General features: G+C 45.4%; 1 protein-coding gene across 4 annotated transcripts in view; it reads left to right on the forward strand.

Moving 5' to 3' along the window:
• The window catches only part of LOC140588909 (tripartite motif-containing protein 16-like), a 53,410-nt gene that overhangs the window by 8,896 nt on the left and 26,950 nt on the right, over window positions 1–17,564 (forward strand). Inside the window, exon 6 of one of the 4 annotated variants that reach the window (XM_072711561.1) lies at window positions 2,024–2,993. The exons of the other annotated variants lie outside the window; for them this stretch is intronic. Coding sequence (XP_072567662.1) covers window positions 2,024–2,559 — 536 coding nt within the window. The 3' untranslated portion in view covers window positions 2,560–2,993. Of the gene's footprint in view, window positions 1–2,023; window positions 2,994–17,564 lie in introns of those variants that run through there. 4 annotated transcript variants of the gene reach the window in all.

Genomic DNA, 17,564 nt, shown 5'->3' on the forward strand with positions numbered 1-17,564 from the left:
ATAATAATTTACTAATAATAATACTTAAATATGGCAAGAGCAAAGTACACAGCTTGACCGGAGAACTATGAACGTTTCCGTGTACGCATGCGCGGTGCAGATACGCGAGTGTTGCGCTTTGCGGAGAACCAGCCTAGATGCGTCCGTGTCCACGTTGGGAGCATCGCGTCGGCTCGCTGCTGGAGAGAGGTGTGTGTCCAAAGTGGTTTGAAAGAAGTTCATATTGTGACGTAAAGACAAGCTCACTTTTAGTGGTAATCTGTCTCGTATAATTTTATGGTTAACATGTTTGATGAATGCTGTTTGTAATTTTATTTACCTGTAATTAAGCCTATTAGTTTAACACGCGCATCATTTTGGCGCGTCTTCCCGCCGGCGTCGCGCGGGCGTCCGACATTTCCTGAGGTATTTCACATACTTGAATTCCTGCTTCGTTTTTATATTTTGTGTATCGTACAGAATAATAGAGCGCAGGCTAAAGTGCAGTTCGGTCCCCAGCGAGTCTCTCAGCGCGGCGTGTCTCACAGCGCAGGGGGCAGCCGGAGCGCCGCAGACTCGGGCGGCTACATGAGTATGTAGCGAGTGGTGATGGTATACTCCCGAAGGGTACCAACCAATGGTACCAATAGCCACAAGTCAGCTCGACTACGCCACCCCAGGTACTACCCCCGGAGAAAGTTCGGTCGCCCTACACCCCGGGCCAAGGCACACAGGTCCGTTTACCATGAAAGCGGAGAGATATTGTTCGAACACAAATTTTATTAGAACTAAAACCACAAAATTAGTCAGTCACAACACCATAGGCCTAAGATACAGCCTGGACACCAGCAGCCACGTCTTGCCGGTCTGAGACTGGGCGCTGAACCCTAAAACAGCACAAGAAAACCCGGAAAATGCATACAATCATACAAACCAACAAAAATATATATAACTACAAGCCACCACAATAATCACACAAAACCCAAAGAAAACACTGCAGTCAAGTAAAAAAAATCAACCAAACAAATAAAATACATAGCCACATACCCGAGCGAACAATTTACATTGATAACACAAAACACATTTTTACCCATTCAAAACAGGACAATATATCAAACAAATAACGTAATACAATTAAAACAAAAACCAACCTTTGAAAAGTGAGGGACCAATCAGCCCCTCTAACACCGTCGCACGCAAGTAACCAGGCTTCCCCCCCCCCCAGCCAAACCGCTCCCCAGCTAAGCACCCGCTGGTGAATCGGCCGGCCACAGGCTGGACGGAATACAACAACTCAAACCGGAAGCGCTCAAAGCGCGACACGGTGCAAACGTCACTAAACAGCAGCAGTAGGGCAGCACAGAGCCGCCGTAGGCAGAACAGCAGTAAGGCAGCACAAAACCGCCGTAGGCAGAGCGGCAGTAAGGCAGCACAGAGCCGCCGTAGGCAGAGCGGCAGTAAGGCAGCACAGAGCCGCCGTAGGCAGAGCAGCAGTGGTTCCACGTAAGATGGAGCAGCAGTCACCGCCGCACCACAGCACACGGGACCCTATAGTAACAAAACAGTAAGGTAAGGGGCTAATTAATCATAAGGTAACGCCATCTACCCACCTACAAACCAGGCGAAACATTTAACTCACACCTTAGGAGAAACCCCGCTGCATTATTCCCAGCATCAGGCGTCCTGTCGCAGCTTGGACCATTTACACCACCCAAGGGCTGAACCCCCGGTACAAGATGTCCCGACCACTAATCCCGGAACAAACCGGGAATCCAACAATTACAATAACCGCCGAGAAGGAGCATAGCGCATCTGTGCTAGGGTAACCCTTATAGTCTGAGCGCCCTCTCCTATTGGCTACTCACCCCCCAGGGCTTAATAACACACACGTTATCGTTTCCTCCTCCTACTACAAGTATATTGGGAATAAAAATGTGTGTATTGGAGCGAGTTCTGTGTTAGTGAGTGTGTGAGGTGTGACAGTGATAATGATGGAGATGCTGGGCTTCGTGATGGGATTAATCGATCTTCCTCTTGCCTACAGACTCCTGCCAGCTGACGCTGGACCCCAACACAGCACACAGACACCTGTCTCTGTCAGAGGGGAACAGGAAGGTGACATGGGGGGCAGAGCAGCCATATCCTGATCATACAGAGAGATTTGAATGCCGGCCCCAAGTTCTTTGCAGAGAGACTCTGACTGGTCGCTGTTACTGGGAAGCTGAGTGGAGTGGAGATGGAGCCCTGATAGGAGTGACTTATAAAGGAATCAGGAGGAAAGGAGACAGTGCTGACTGTCTGCTTGGAGCCAATGACAAGTCATGGATGCTGATCTGCTCTCCTGACAGTTACTATGTCCTGCACAATAATAAACAGACTGTCATACCCATAAAGCCCTCAGACTCCCGCAGAGTAGGAGTGTATCTGGACTGGGCGGCTGGTACTCTGTCCTTCTACAGAGTCTCCTCTGATGGGCTGACCCTCCTGTACAGCTTCACCTCCTCATTCACTGAACCTCTCTATCCAGGGTTTTGGGTTTATTATGCAAACTCCCCCGTGTCCCTGTGCATGCTGGGATAGCTCACTGTGTGCTGGAGGAATCATTTTTACCTTATCAGAGTGTCACATGTCGCTGCTTCTCTGTGACAAAAAGGTAAAATCTCTGCTTTTTAACCAGTATAACCCTTTTTACTCTGTTTGAAGTGTGACGTATGTTAGACAAAATTGAATATTTGTTCAGCTTGCCAAACCCATGCAGAATATGACTGTTTTTCTCTGACTTCTGTTCTATGTTGACTGTGAATGCACAAAAACTGCCAAAACAAAATCATAGTACATGCAGTTGTACCAATAAAGTGAATTCTGATTATGAATAAAATAAAATGTAATGAAATGTAATCCTGATGATTGGGGGGCTTTTCCCCTCCCCTCTATATGTACATTTTATATATTTCTGTCTGTATATTGTATTTGCTACCTGTACACTGACAATAAAGGCTTCATATTCTATCCTATTAATGTCCCGGTTCAGCGCTGACCGAAGCGTAACTGAGTAACACACTTAATCCGCGTCTCTGGTGACTGAGCGCAGCAGCCTGATATCGCAGCGGCGATGCTTTGGCCAGCAGGGGGCGGCAGACGGCAGACATTTTATTAGCTCAAAACCTACAGCGGTCCTGAGGTAAAGATAAGTAATATAATCAGATTAATCATATGTTAACTAAGTAAAGATAAATAATATAAAATCTTAATAAATCACGTTAGTACTACATCAAGGTGTTTCTAGTTTAGGAATGAGACTGTCAGCCACAATGTGTCCCACAATACACTCACAGTGTCATTGCAGCAGTACAGATCGATATACCCCTGAACACAGTGGAAAGGTGGATTCTTACTCTGACGTCCCTCTCCTTCCTCTGGTGATGAGCTCCACATTCTGTGCTGCTCCCCCTGCTGGTGGCTTGTTTGTTTCTCTCCCCCCCTGTCTAATTTAGATGTGGTGCACCTGTTCCCCTGGGGGTGGGTGTATAAGGTGGGTTCCCGGCTAAGGGGGGAGGAATGGATCCTGTGGCAGCCACCACGCCGGCTTCGGCTCTGCATCAGTGTTTCATTGTCCTTTTCTGTTATGTTCTCTCCTGTTTGTGCTCTTTGTTAATAAATGACCCCTGACAATCGAGCCATCCTGGGTCTGAGTGCGTTTATACTGCGCCTGACAGCAGCCGGAACGTAACACTTACAGAGACTAAAATGTATGAGCATGAGGGTTTACAGCCTATATGCACAGGCATTTCTCTCACATCTGTGATATACTTACAGACAGTGACACACATGCAAACAGGAATATTTATCCCTCTGGTGACATAAGGGGGGGGGGGGGGGGAAGGTGCAGAAGGAAGCAAGTTTCCATTTGTTATTTACAACTGATGCACTACATGTATGTTTGTATCTGCTGCTTTCAAAATAATTTCCCCCCGAGATCAATAAATTTTATCCAATCCTTAATCAATGCAATTCTTAAACAGAACATTGACTGAATATTGTCATGAATAAGAACCATATTGGCCAATTACAAAAAATTCACATTCAGATATAAAGTCAAAGTAATTAAACATCTGGGGCCAAGTGCCTGAAAGACTACAAGTCCTGCTACTGGTTATTGTGTTTGTGTAGTTTGTAGAGTTTCCAGCAAATCCAAATAACTCTGGCCAATGCCATAAACCACAGGCATCACCCTGACGATAAGAAGTGTGATCCGCTTACGACTGACACACAGTAGAAACAGGATCCCATCCAACAAGGGACCCACTATAGGATCACACAGAAATAAAGGAGAAAAACACCAGCTACCTTTTCCAAGCTGTTTACATTCCTGCAGTTCCTCATGGCGACTGCAACAGCCCATGTCACATGACCACTGTCATGTCCTACCCATCACATCTGCCTGACTCTCCTGTCTCCTCCTTAGCGAGACCCTCATGATTCATGCCTGTTGCCCCTCGTTAGTTTTTGCATTTAAGTATCTATTTGTCAATGCAAGGGGAATAGGGAGCAGGAACTAGGGGACTAAGGAGTAGTGGACTATGGGATTAGGAACAAGGGGACTAAGGAGTAGTGGACTATGGGATTAGGAACTAGGGGACTAAGGAGTAGTGGACTATGGGATTAGGAACTAGGGGACTAAGGAGTATTGCACTATGGGATTAGGAACAAGGGGACTAAGGAGTAGTGGACTATGGGATTAGGAACTAGGGGACTAAGGAGTAGTGGACTATGGGATTAGGAACTAGGGGACTAAGGAGTATTGCACTATGGGATTAGGAACTAGGGGACTAAGGAGTAGTGGACTATTGGATTAGGAACTAGGGGACTAAGGAGTAGTGGACTATGGGATTAGGAACAAGGGGACTAAGGAGTAGTGAACTATGGGATTAGGAACTAGGGGACTAAGGAGTAGTGGACTATGGGATTAGGAACTAGGGGACTAAAGAGTAGTGGACTATGGGATTAGGAACAAGGGGACTAAGGAGTAGTGGACTATGGGATTAGGAACAAGGGGACTAAGGAGTAATGGACTATGGGATTAGGAACATGAGAACTAAGAAACGAGGAGACTAGGGACTTGTGGATCATGGAAGTGTACCAAAGGGGGTATAGAGGGACCACAAGGGTATAGAGGGACCACAAGATTAGAGCACTTAAGTCTAGAGGACTGTGGGACTGCGGTGCATCATCTCCGGAAGCCTGTTTACTCCTGCTGGGTAGCTTTCATGTGGCACCCCCTGCTGGACAGTGGAGTCATTACAAAGGCTGTGCATTGTGTTCAGTCACCTTTCACTGTAAATCACACATGGCTTCACGATCATTTGTGTCTGCTCTGAATCCCCATGGGCCGGAGTAAAAACTCCATCCACTTTAGGTAATTCAAGGACCTCATGCCAAGTTATGTGAGCTCCGTGTTTGATTCTTTGGGCTTCAGTACTGGAAGCAGTCCAGGGTAATTGTGGGAAAGTATGGAGCTTAAACAAAACCAAACTTGGGGGGGATTTTTAGATTTGATTCAGTCTGACTGCAGTTGGATAGAAAGTGTTTGTCAGTCTGGATGTTTTTGCTCAGATGCAGTGCAGCCTCCTTCCTGACGGCAGGGGGATGAACAGTTCATGTGCAGGGTGGGTGGGATCATGAAGGATGCAGGTGGCTTTTCCTATGCATCTAGCGGTGTATATATCCCCGATGGGTGGGAAGCTGCACCCGATGGTCCTCTGGGCAGATTTCACCACCCTCTGTAGCTCCTCCTTCTCTGCCACACTGCAGCTGCCAAACCACACAGTGAGGCAGGAGGTCAGGACACTCTCCAGCACGCAGCTGTAAACGGACCTGTGGACGTCAGCCTCCAGTCCTGCTCTCTTCAGCTTCTGCAAAGAAATAGAGGCGCTGTTGGGTCTTCTTAATGACGGCCGCGGTCTTGGTGCGCCAGGTGTGGGTGTTGGTCAGGTGAACCCCAAGGTACTTGAGTGAGGTGACCATCTCCACAGCTGCTCCATCTACGTAAAGTGGTGGGGGGGGAGGGTGCCAGTCCTGTGGAAATCCACGACCATCTCCTTGGTCTTCTGGATGTTGAGGATGAGGTTGTTGTCCTTGCACCACCGTATCAGGTCCTCCACGTCTAGCCAGTACGCCGTCTCGTCCCCGAGGGTGATGAGTCCTACCACTGCTGTGTCGTCTGCAAACTTCACCATGACTTTGTTCTTGTAGTGAGCTCTGCAGTCATTGGTCATTAGTGTGTACAGCAGTGGGCTGAGCACACAGCCCTGGGGGGAGCCAGTGCTCAGGAGGATAGTGGAGGACATGTTGTTATTGATCCTTACTCTCTGTGGCCTGCAGGTCAGGAAATCCAGGACCCAGTAACACAGGTGTGAGGAGGTACCAAATGCTGCCAGCTTGGGCACGGGCTTCTGCGGAATGATGGTACTGAATGCAGAGCTAAAGTCCAGAGACGGCAGCCTGACGTAGGAGTCCTTATTCTCCAGGTGAGAGAGGGGCTGGTGTATCACAGCAGAGATAGGGTCAGCTGTGGACCGGGTCCACCTGTATGCATACTGGTGGGAGTCCTCAGCCACACTGATGGTCTGGTGCAGGTGTTGCATCACCAGCCTCTCAAAGCACTTCATGATTATCGGGGTGAGTGCAATGGGGCGGTAATCATTGTGGCACAAAGCTGCGGAGGTCTTTGGCTTCAGGGTGATTGTGGATGTCTTGAGGCATGATGGAACTCTGGCCTGGGACAGCGAGATGTTGAATATGTCCATCAGGACTTCAGACTGCTGGTCTGCACAGTCCCTCAGAACCTTGCCTGGGATCCCATCAGGGCCTGAGGCCTTCCTAGGGTTGACCTTCTGCAGCGTTCTCCTCACCTCTGCTGTTGTTACGCTGATTTCTGGGGGCTCATTGGGGGAGCGGTGAACCGGGAGGGGGTGGTGGTGTTCGAGGCCTCAAAGCGAGCGGAGAAGGCATTCAGGGTGTCAGGGAGCAGGATCCACCAGTCACTGTGCGTCACTCTTCTTCTAGTCAGTGATGCACCTGATGCCCTTCCACACGCTTTGTGGCTCATTTGTATTGAAGTGGCCCTGGATCTTGAGAGCATGTATGGACTTTGCTCTCCTTCTGCCCCCTGACAAGTTCCTTCTGGCTGCTCTGAGTGCTGCTGCATCACCATCCCTAAATGCAGCATCACAGGCTCTCAGCAGGGGGCGCACTTCTGCATTCAGCCAAGGCTTTTGGTTCGGCCGGATGGTGATGGTCTTGCAGGTGGTCACATCCTCTATGCACCTCCTGATGTAGCCTAGGACAGGTGATGTGTACTCCTCCAGGTCCACACTGCTCCCCGGTGCTGCAGCCTCCCTGAATATCTGCCAGTCTGTAGTCCCAAAGCAGTCCTGGCGCAGGGACTCAGCACCATCAGGCCACATAGAGATGGTTTTTGTTATAGTTTTGCTCCTTCAACAGGGGGCTGTATGCAGGAGCCAGCAGGAGGGAGGTGTGATCTGAGGTCCCGAGGTGGGGGGGGCACTGCTCTGTACAGTCCTCGATTGTTGGTGAATAGTTTGTCCAGAGTGTTTCCCCCTCGAGTGGTGTTACATGTTGGTGGAATATGGGGAGAATGTCCTGCAGATTCCCGTGGTTAAAGTCCCCAGCACCACATACAGCTTCTGGGTGTTTATTTTGTAGGAGCCGATGCTGTCATGTAGCTCCCTCAGAGCATCGTTAGCGGTAGCATGTGGAGGCGCGTAAACAGCCACTATACACACCGCTGTGAATTCCCGCGGCAGATAGTGAGGACGGCTTTTCACTATTAAATTATAACTATAATTATTAAATTATACTATTAAAGCTATATTTTATAGATATCATTCTGTTCTTTTTGGTTTTTTTTATTGATTTATGTAATAATGTAGTTTTTCTAAATATACAGTATGTATAGCACATAGTTGTTGCTGCAGCAATATGCCAAGCTTGCAGTTTTGCAGTGTTCATGTGCTGCCACCTTCTGGGCAAATGATGAACTGATTTTCAGATTAAGAGCAGAAAACCATACATGTTATAAGGTGAAAACCGCTCATGCTGCGAACCTGTGCTTATGGGTTAGGGTTAAGTTTGGGTCTAGGGCCAGGGGTGAGGTTAAGGCTCCCAGGGCTCCGGGTACTTCCAGGCATGGAGGCCAAGGATGAGGTGTCTCATTCCGCATGTAAGGATTTAATGAAGATCCAGTAAAAGTCACCACAGGTTGGGAGCCTCTTTCCTCAGGTAAGGGTTTAAGAAGCTCCCAGTACTTCCATCAAGCTCTGGAGTTCTGGAGGAAAGTCCCAGGCCCATCCATACTTTACCCTAACCCCACCCTAGCCCCAAACGTCACGTCCTGCCACCTCCCTGACGTGGCTCTAACAAGCCATGCCTGCTGCTCCTTGGTCTCACCTCTTCTTCCAGCCCTCATGTTATCCACTCCCAGCTGCCTGCTGTCTGTTCCCTCGTTATTCCTGTATTTAAGTGCTTCCTGGTCCTGTGTTCCCCAGTTTCATCATTGATGTGGTGCCCTACATGTTGCCCGTTCCCTAGCCTGCCATCCTGATCCCAGTAAATCCCAGTTTATTGTCTGACAACACCAGCTCCCAGAGTCATTCGTCCAGGCACACATGATAGAATGAGGGACCTCAACAAGCCCCAGTGGATTCCCCAGGTCCCTACAGCCCATCACTGCTGCTTGTTTCAAACATACCTAATGCTGCTCCTTCAGGCCGCAGTACATCTTTCCCCAGAGAGAACGGCCCATCTCTGACAGAGGCCATAGCCGCCCTCTCCCCCGACTCCCAAGTGGAGGATGTGACAGCTATAGCAGAGATCCTCAGGGCCTCTGGAATGAAGCGAGTGGCTGAACCCTGCAGAGGAGCAGTGCTCTGGAGAAAAGGAGCCCGCCGACTCCACCTCGCTCGCCGTGGGGCGACCTGCCTCCTCATTGTCACTTGGAGTCTGACAACGGGACGCTTTTCCAGGACTTACTGAGGTCCCCCTGCTCGCTGCGGAAGTGACCGCTGGCTCCCCAAAGCTCTCCAACACAGAAGAACGGGCTTCACTCCTCGTTCTATAGTTGTCAGAGTGCTGGACCACAGTAGAGGTCGGACTTTGCTTCAACATGGTTTTATTGGAAACGTTTAGAACTCTCCTTCATTCCAGCTAAATGTAGTGATCCATTCAACATAATGGTTGAGTTGTTTAATTTTTTTAAAGTCTATTAGACTTAAATCTTTTTATTCAAAGGTAACTATGGACTCCGCTGGTATATCTCAAGCTCTTCTATTGCTCAAAAAGTTCCTTTTAGACCTAAAAGTATATTTCTCTCTCCTGATCCAAATCACTCTGTGGGAACACTTTGTCAGCTGGTTGAACAAGACCCTACTGTCTGTTTTAATAGTACACATCATAAAGTAAGATGTAATCTTTCGTCTTTGGAAAATAAAGCATTGCGTGAGTTAATGTCGACTAACGACATTGTCATTAAGCCTGCCGATAAGGGGGGGGGGGGGCTCTATAGTTATTCTTACCTTGATGAAATACAAAGGCTTGGACATTTGTCCATATAAGCACCTACCTTTGGATCCCACTTTAAATTTAGTGAGGGGACAAAATCAAAATTAAAGAAAGTACGACATGATAAGTTCATTGATAACAATCGCTTGAACTATTTGTTACAGAAGTAGCCTATACACCCTCATAGGAACAAACTGTTTATTCACAATTTGTTGTATATTTACTGTCATGCCCGTGTGGATTATTTTATGTCAGAAAGATTAAACGTCACATAATAACCAGGATATGTCAGCACAAATGTGCCTTAGGCAATAGGAATGAATCGTCTCCAGTGGCCCGACATTTTAATACAGCAGGTCAAGACTGTAACTCCCTACGGTTTATGGGTCTGGAGACAGTGAACCAGGCCCCCTAGAGGGGCGATCGAGAAAAGCACCTTCTTAGAAGGGAAGCCTGGTGTATATTTGCTTTAAATACATTGGTACCAAACGGCATAAATGACGGCTTCTCTTTAACCTGTTTTTTATGATATTTTATTTGTTTTACCTATTACCATTGCTTTGTTATGCCTTTCACATCATCTACTGTTACACCATGTTTTTGGGGCGTGACCCGGTGATGCCATGGTGATGTTCATCACACCTGTTGTGTTACGATTGGTTGTTTCGCAGGGAAGTGTCTATTTAAATGGGAACTGTACATAGTCAGTAGCACACTGAGGAAGGCAGCACGCTGACATGCGTCTGTGTTGTGTACAGACTTCCAATAAAACTGTGTTGAAGCAAAATGTGACCTCTCTTTGTTTACTTCCCTGAAGCTCTCCTTCAGCTCCCACCACCAGCACTGCAGACTTAAGGCATGGCCTGGACCCACACCTGAACCTGACTCAGAGCCCGTCCATGTCATGGCTACAGCCCCAGCGTGTGACTCAGAAAGTACCGCCCTGTTCCTGCTCCAGGCTCCTAGCAGGCTCTCCCCAGTGAGTCGCCAGTCTCCTCACTGGCTCCTTGCAGTTAGCAATCAGCTCCCCCAAGGCTCCCAGCAGTTGGCCGCCTCTGACACCACATCTACAGCATCTGGCCCAGGAGAGCCAGTTCTGGCAGCCGTTACATCCGCACCTCTTCAGAATTCGCCCTCTAGTGGTTTGGAGGCATACGTTCAAGTTTTTAATAACAGAAAAATGACGTTCAATAAAAGAAACAAATCTATCAAACTTCTTAAACTCTGAAAAACCTTTCAAATAATATATGTAGAAAGTTGCGCAATTATTGTGCCACAGTTTATTTGCAATAACTAAATAAAAAATGACCATGATATCCATCTTTAAACGGGTCGAGTGTCAGGAAGTGAAATATAAGTGTTAATAAAATGAAAACTAAGCACTTCAAACTCTTTTTTTCACCACCAACAATTCATAAACAGTATTAAGACAAAACACACCATTTCCCATAAAAAATTCTGTCATGCCCTCAAACAGCTTGCTCACTCATCGCAGAAAATACTTCTCCTGTACTGGATAAGCGGTTATTGGAATTTGTTGGATACTTTTTTGATATTTTCTATCTTTCTGTTCCTGAGGATGGCTGAAGTGGGTCCATTAACTTAAGTGTGAGACTTTAACTTAATAGTATTCAATGAATATCTATAGGATAACTTTAGATTATGGAAAAATTTTATTCACTCTGAACCTGGTCACCTGACTCTCCTTCCTAACACAAATACACTCCCAGCAAACACACAGAAATAAAATGAAAAAAAAATATGACCTATACCTGCCGCATCCTTTATTTTCATAAATATTATATGTAGAATAATGTAAAAAAAACAAATCTGTGGATTGACAGTACTTATCTACGCTTGTTATGTCTAATCCGGACACAGTCTGTCTATAATTGCACAAACCTGCATGTTTCACCTGAAACTACATGATCCCAAACATGTTTCTAAACAGACATAGAAATTCATTCTCAGTAGATCTGCTCTCTTATGCCTTTCTACCTAATTTCTATCTACGGTACAAAATCAAAGAGTAGGATATAGCTTGTTTACGGAAAAATAATGTCAGATATTCTAATAAAAGCTAAATAAATGTCTGTTGTGTGTATAGTTTGCATGATGTACTATTTTAGTTTTAAACTCCAACTCCAGTGTTTGTCCAGTCTGCTCTTCTCAGTCTGGCCTCAGTCCAAAACCACACCTACTGCAACCTGAGAAGCAGGAAGTTCCTCCCACTCTCACACACAGACGACTGTGAGAGAAAACAAAACTGAATCCTATCAGTGTTCATGGTAAAATGGCAGAAGCCAGTTCCACACTGGATCCGAACCAGTTCAGTTGCCCAATTTGTCTGGATCTACTGAAGGATCCAGTGGCTATTCCCTGTGGACACAGTTACTGTATGAGCTGCATTAAGAGCTGCTGGGATCAGGAGGATAATGCTGGAGTTTACAGCTGCCCCCAGTGCAGACAGACCTTCACACCCAGACCTGTTCTGGGCAGAAACACCATGTTGGTTGAAGTGGTGGAGAAACTGAAGAAGACTGGACTACAAGCAGCTACTCCTGCTGACCATTATGCTGGACCTGGAGATGTGGAGTGTGACGTCTGTACTGGGAAAAAACACAAAGCTGTCAAGTCCTGCCTGGTGTGTCGGGCCTCTTACTGTGAAACTCACCTCCAGCCTCACTATGAGTCTCCAGCTTTTAAGAAGCACAAGCTGACTGATGCCACTGGACATCTACAGGACAAGGTCTGTTCCCACCATGACAAACCCCTGGAGGTCTACTGCCGTACCGACCAGCAGTGTATCTGTTATCCCTGTATGCTGGATGAACACAGAGGCCATGATACAGTCTCAGCTGCTGCAGGAAGGACAGAGATACAGGTCAGGCCAGAAGTACTCTTATATAAATATAAAGTTAATTTTAAATAAATAGATTGTGTCTTAACACATGTTAGTGTAATTGCTAAAAAAAAAAACGCAAAACAAGTGTGGTTTGGTAAGATGAAAGAAAAACTAACTAACAAGTTTAAAAAGTTCTGATTGAATTTGCACTGAAATTCCTTCAAATATCGAATCATATGGCTGCAGCTGAATATATACAGCAAGCAAACAAGGTGCAGAGGTTCACTTACTGTTTGGCTGAGCATCTGAATGGCAGAGATGTGTGAGCTAAGAGGGTTTAAATATGGTGTGATCACACATACAGTGGCTAACAATTAACTGGGCTGGAACTGGGGCCCGTTTCAGAAAGCAGGATGTCTTGCTCAGCCAGATGTATTTAATGTACTCTGGGCTAAATACAAGTGAATGAAGAAAAAGGCCATTTAAACTGGGACACATTAAATCCAACAAGTTATCTGGCTAAGCAAGAAATTTTGCTTTTTTAAACCAGTCCCTGGTTTTGCTAAATGGCTTTCCGACTTGCTGTACTGGAACATGTTTAACTCGTCTGTGACGTCATTCTCAGCTCAGAGTTCCGGCCTCCGAGGTAAATGGAGCTCAGCATAAGAGTAGCGGCTCCATCATCTCAGAAACAGCCACAGTCCTGGGATTTTAATTTCACACACTCCAGTGTGTAGAGTTTCCTGAGAATGGTGCAGTAAACATGAAACAGCCAGAGTGTGATAATTCTGGGGCAGCCTGTGGCTGAGTGGGCTAAGCCTCTCTGCCTATGATCAGAAGATTGCCAGTTCAAGCCTGGCCTTGGCACATCTGGGGGTCCTTGAGCAAGGCCCTTAACCCCCAGCTCCCTGGGTGCTGCTATGGGTGGAATTTCTCCACAGGGATCAGTGAAGGTATCAATTATTGTTATTATTGAAACACCTTGTTAATTAGAGAGGTCCGATGAGAATGACCAGCCCTGTTTAAGCTGACAGGAAACCCACAAACACAAAACTATGAGCTCAGTACAACAGTGGTGAGTCAAAGGCTCTGTTCACACCTGGTATTAACAAGCGTCTCCACACGCATCTCGACTGACCGTTTGTAATTGGATCTCACTTTCCGCAGTAATTAAAATAAGCAGGTAAATAACTTCCATATGCAGAATCTGCCGAACATTAAAAGAAGGACAAGAAGGAATCAGAAGCTATTAGCACATTTTAGGGTAACAAAAATGCCTAAGATGTTTGTATGGAACGCCATGATACTCAAATAAAATAAATAAATATGTCTAAAGCTAAATAAAATAATAAATAAATATTTCAATGATGTGTCCCTTTATTTTTAAATAATTCCATAAACGGTATTATATTTCATAATAACACTTGTCTTCTATGTATAATTGTTAATTTGTATTTTGTAATAATGTCGCGATTTTCATTAGACAGTCCTTATTATAATATATTATTTGACATAATGCAAATGTGATTACTTAAATAATTCAAACTATATTTCACAATAAATTTTTCATGTTATACACATGCATTTTTATACTACGTCAACACAGTTGTTTTGCAGGATTGACACTCCAGCCACTGGAAAAAACTCACACTGGTCCATTCAGACTGGTGTGGTGCTGAGGCGTCACCCACTGCACGGCTGCACTCAGGATCTCCTCCCTGAGGTGGTTGGTCGTGTGGTGGGTGTGGTAAGGCACTGTAATCAGCGTGTGCTCCTTACCTTACCTACCTTACCTTACCTTACCTACCTCAACACAGTACAAATGTACATATTAAAAAGGTATTTTCTAAGATATACCTAGATTAATACATTTATATTCAAGATTAAAGGGTTCAGCCTTTAATGCATTGTGTTGGTTGCCATAGGATAATATTTTGGCTTTTAATCATAAACAGTGAAGCTCAAAATTTGTGAAAATGTTAACAAAGACATTTAATGTTGACATTGATTTGCCTGATGTGCTGAATTATATGTCTGACTTGGAACAAGTGAAGTAAAAGGAGCAAAGTAGTCAGGGGTTTTTTATTAACAACTTCTCCCACTTTAGAGAATCCCGCTAACATAGAACGGAGGTCGCTAGAGTGCAGAGAAACTGTGTTGCAAGTTCATATCAGTGTGGATACACAGCCTTCTGCATATCCCAGAACTGCAAAGGGTCTTCAGAACGCAGTATATTTGGGTCACTGAGGTACTGCTGAACCTCCACAGTAGAATCTGCTGTAGGACTCTTGACCTGTCTGCTCTCCCCCACATCACTGTCCAGAAGATCCTACAGACCTGGAACTAAAATGATAAAGCATGAATCATTATATACACTATGCATTTTGTACTGTGCAATAATAATTATTTATCCCAATTCAATTTAATTGAACATTACTATTAAAATGAGAAAGGTTGCAACGGTACCGGTGTGTATTGCAGTACCAGATGAGGTTCCTGCAGGCTCTGGTTTTGGTGCCTGGATGCATGTGGGTGTGGATGCCTTCTGCTGGGCCTCCTGTAATCTTATGCTGGATGCACACTCTGCTGTAAGGCGTTTCACAGCAGCCTGAGCATTAGATTGGTTACAGCATCTGCAGTTTTATACCTTGGACCCAGCAGTGTGGCCAGTGTCATTATGCTCATGGTCTCATAGACTGACAACCTCTCAGTGAGCAACTTCAAGAGGTTCTTGCACAACTGCTGGGCCTTGACATTCTGTGTCTGGGACAGTTTCAGATTCACAGCATGTCTAAGCATGTGGATGAGAGGAATTACCTTGGATCCTGATACTCTCTTCTCTTCAGAAAGTGCAACAGTTGCCTCATTGAAATGTCATAAAACACCCAGACACTCATAAATTACGTGATATTCCTCTGAGGTCAGGGTTGTGAGCTCTGTCTTCAGAGTGACCAATGCAGCACCAACTGGCTCTCCTTGATCATGTGATCATTGCAGCATTGAGTAAGTGCTATTCCAGCTGGTTTCCACTTCTTGAATCTGCTGTTGGATTTGACAAAGCCTTTCTCTAGCAGTTGTACTGGTTCTGAAGTTGGTCACGCACAATCTGTCATGCCTTGGATCTGATATCGTCAGGTCCTTGTGTCTGATCAATGGCCTTCTTCACAACCAAATTCAGTGCATGTACAATGCAGGTTGTGTGTCTGACACAGGCAATCAAATTTGGTGCAGCATCAGTCTCTAGCATCAGACTTTATTTTGTGTTTTTGCGCCTCATTTTCAATTTCCAAAACAATCAGATGGTTGAGTACAGAACGAAGCTTCGGATGACCATGGTCACATGTTTAGGGTGGAATGGAGGAAACCTCAAAGCTGTGCTTCAGAATGTAGTGAATAGTTTTTTTGTCACATACCTCGGAGCTTCGGTGTCAAGCTTAACATCACTAGCTGCCCCATTCCCTCTGTTAGTCTGCGTGTCGTTTTCTTAGCTACATTTTCCCTGTTGAGTTCTGACCCCTTGTTGTTCCTTTATTTTGTGTCTTTCCAGTTTTCTTCAGTTTCCATAAATCCCTTTGTCTTGGAGCTTTTAAGTGGATCGTCACCTTGTTTCCCTGCCTGCACCAGGCCGCGCCCCAACATGCTCATTAAACATATGATCTGTGCAAATTCTGAAGCATCTTTAGTAAATCACATTTATTCAGAGTTTTTAGTGTCACAGGAGAAATGATGCATTATTGTTGTTCACAGTGCAGTTTCACAGTGCTTTTTCCCTGGTGAGTTCTGACCCCTTGTTGTTCCTTTATTTTTTGTCTTTCCAGTTTTCTTCAGTTTCCTTAAATCCCTTTGTCTTGGAGCTTTTAAGTGGATCGTCACCTTCTTTCCCTGCCTGCACCAGGCCGCGCCCCAACATGCTCATTAAACATATGATCTGTGCAAATTCTGAAACATCTTTAATAATCACATCTTACACATTATCTTTTCTGAATTTGCATGTAACATCAGTGATGCACACTATGACACGGTTTCCGTATGAATGGGTCACAACAGTCCAATATTAACCCAACTTCCCAGCAGATTCAGAGTTTTTAGTGTCGCAGGAGAAAAGATGCATTATTGTTGTTCACAGTGCAGTTTACTACACAGTGGCCCATTATCAACTGACATGCGATCTGACATAAATCAAATAGGACGTCAGTTGAGTAGCCGGTCCTGCAATGCAGCCCAGGACACATTTGCCTTCACATTGCTGTAAGAATGTGGCCACATGCGGCCCAGACCACCTCCCAATGTGGTTTCAGTGATCAGATCTCAATGCATCTTCAATGTGTCCTGGGTGTCTTCACACCTGTAATTAGCGCTGTGCACTTGTGATTGGATCACCCAGGACGCATGTTAATACCAGGTGGAAACAGGACCAAAGGGTCTAAGTCCAGTTTATCCTACCTACAGTCAATAAATCATTTAAGAATATCCATCCATCCATCCATCCATCCATCCATCTCCTAACCAGTAATCCAGGTCAGGGTCACAGAGAGCGCCTGGATCCTTTCCCAGGCAGCATAGGGCCCAAGGCTGGGGTCCACCCTGGACAGGATGATTAATGAATATGATCTCACCTAATGAAACAAACTTTTGTCATCATCTTGTTTCCTATCTGTAGAAACAAATGGGTGAAACTCAGAGGGAATTTCAGCAGAGAATTCAGATGAGAGAGAAGGAGCTGCAGGAGCTGAGAGAGGCTGTGGGCTCATTCACAGTGAGTATGAACCTGAGGAGAAGATAACAGCTGGCTTGTGATCATTTTAATTCTTTCAGATTCAACAGATTGCAGATTTATAGACTTATGGGTATTAGTCAAAGTAATGCTGCTGTGGGTTTTTTGGGTCAGAGATTTAATGGGACAAAGTTGCTAGATAACAGAGTTTAACCAAGTGTTGCAGCAGTAGTAGCTTATTTATTTAGAAAAGTACCATAAAAGGCCCATTTGAGAAAAATACAACTTTTCTCAACCCAGCATAATGCAAATAAACACCAAGAAAGTCACCTATTAAACTGAGACCTAATGGTGGCAACCAACCTGCCCCATACAGCCACCAGTCTCTGCCAAATCCCTGCAGCTGACAGTGTATAAGCTTAATGAGTGATCATTTCCAATCAGTGC

Source organism: Paramormyrops kingsleyae, chromosome 4, assembly GCF_048594095.1.
Source record: "Paramormyrops kingsleyae isolate MSU_618 chromosome 4, PKINGS_0.4, whole genome shotgun sequence".
Lineage (NCBI taxonomy): Eukaryota > Metazoa > Chordata > Actinopteri > Osteoglossiformes > Mormyridae > Paramormyrops > Paramormyrops kingsleyae.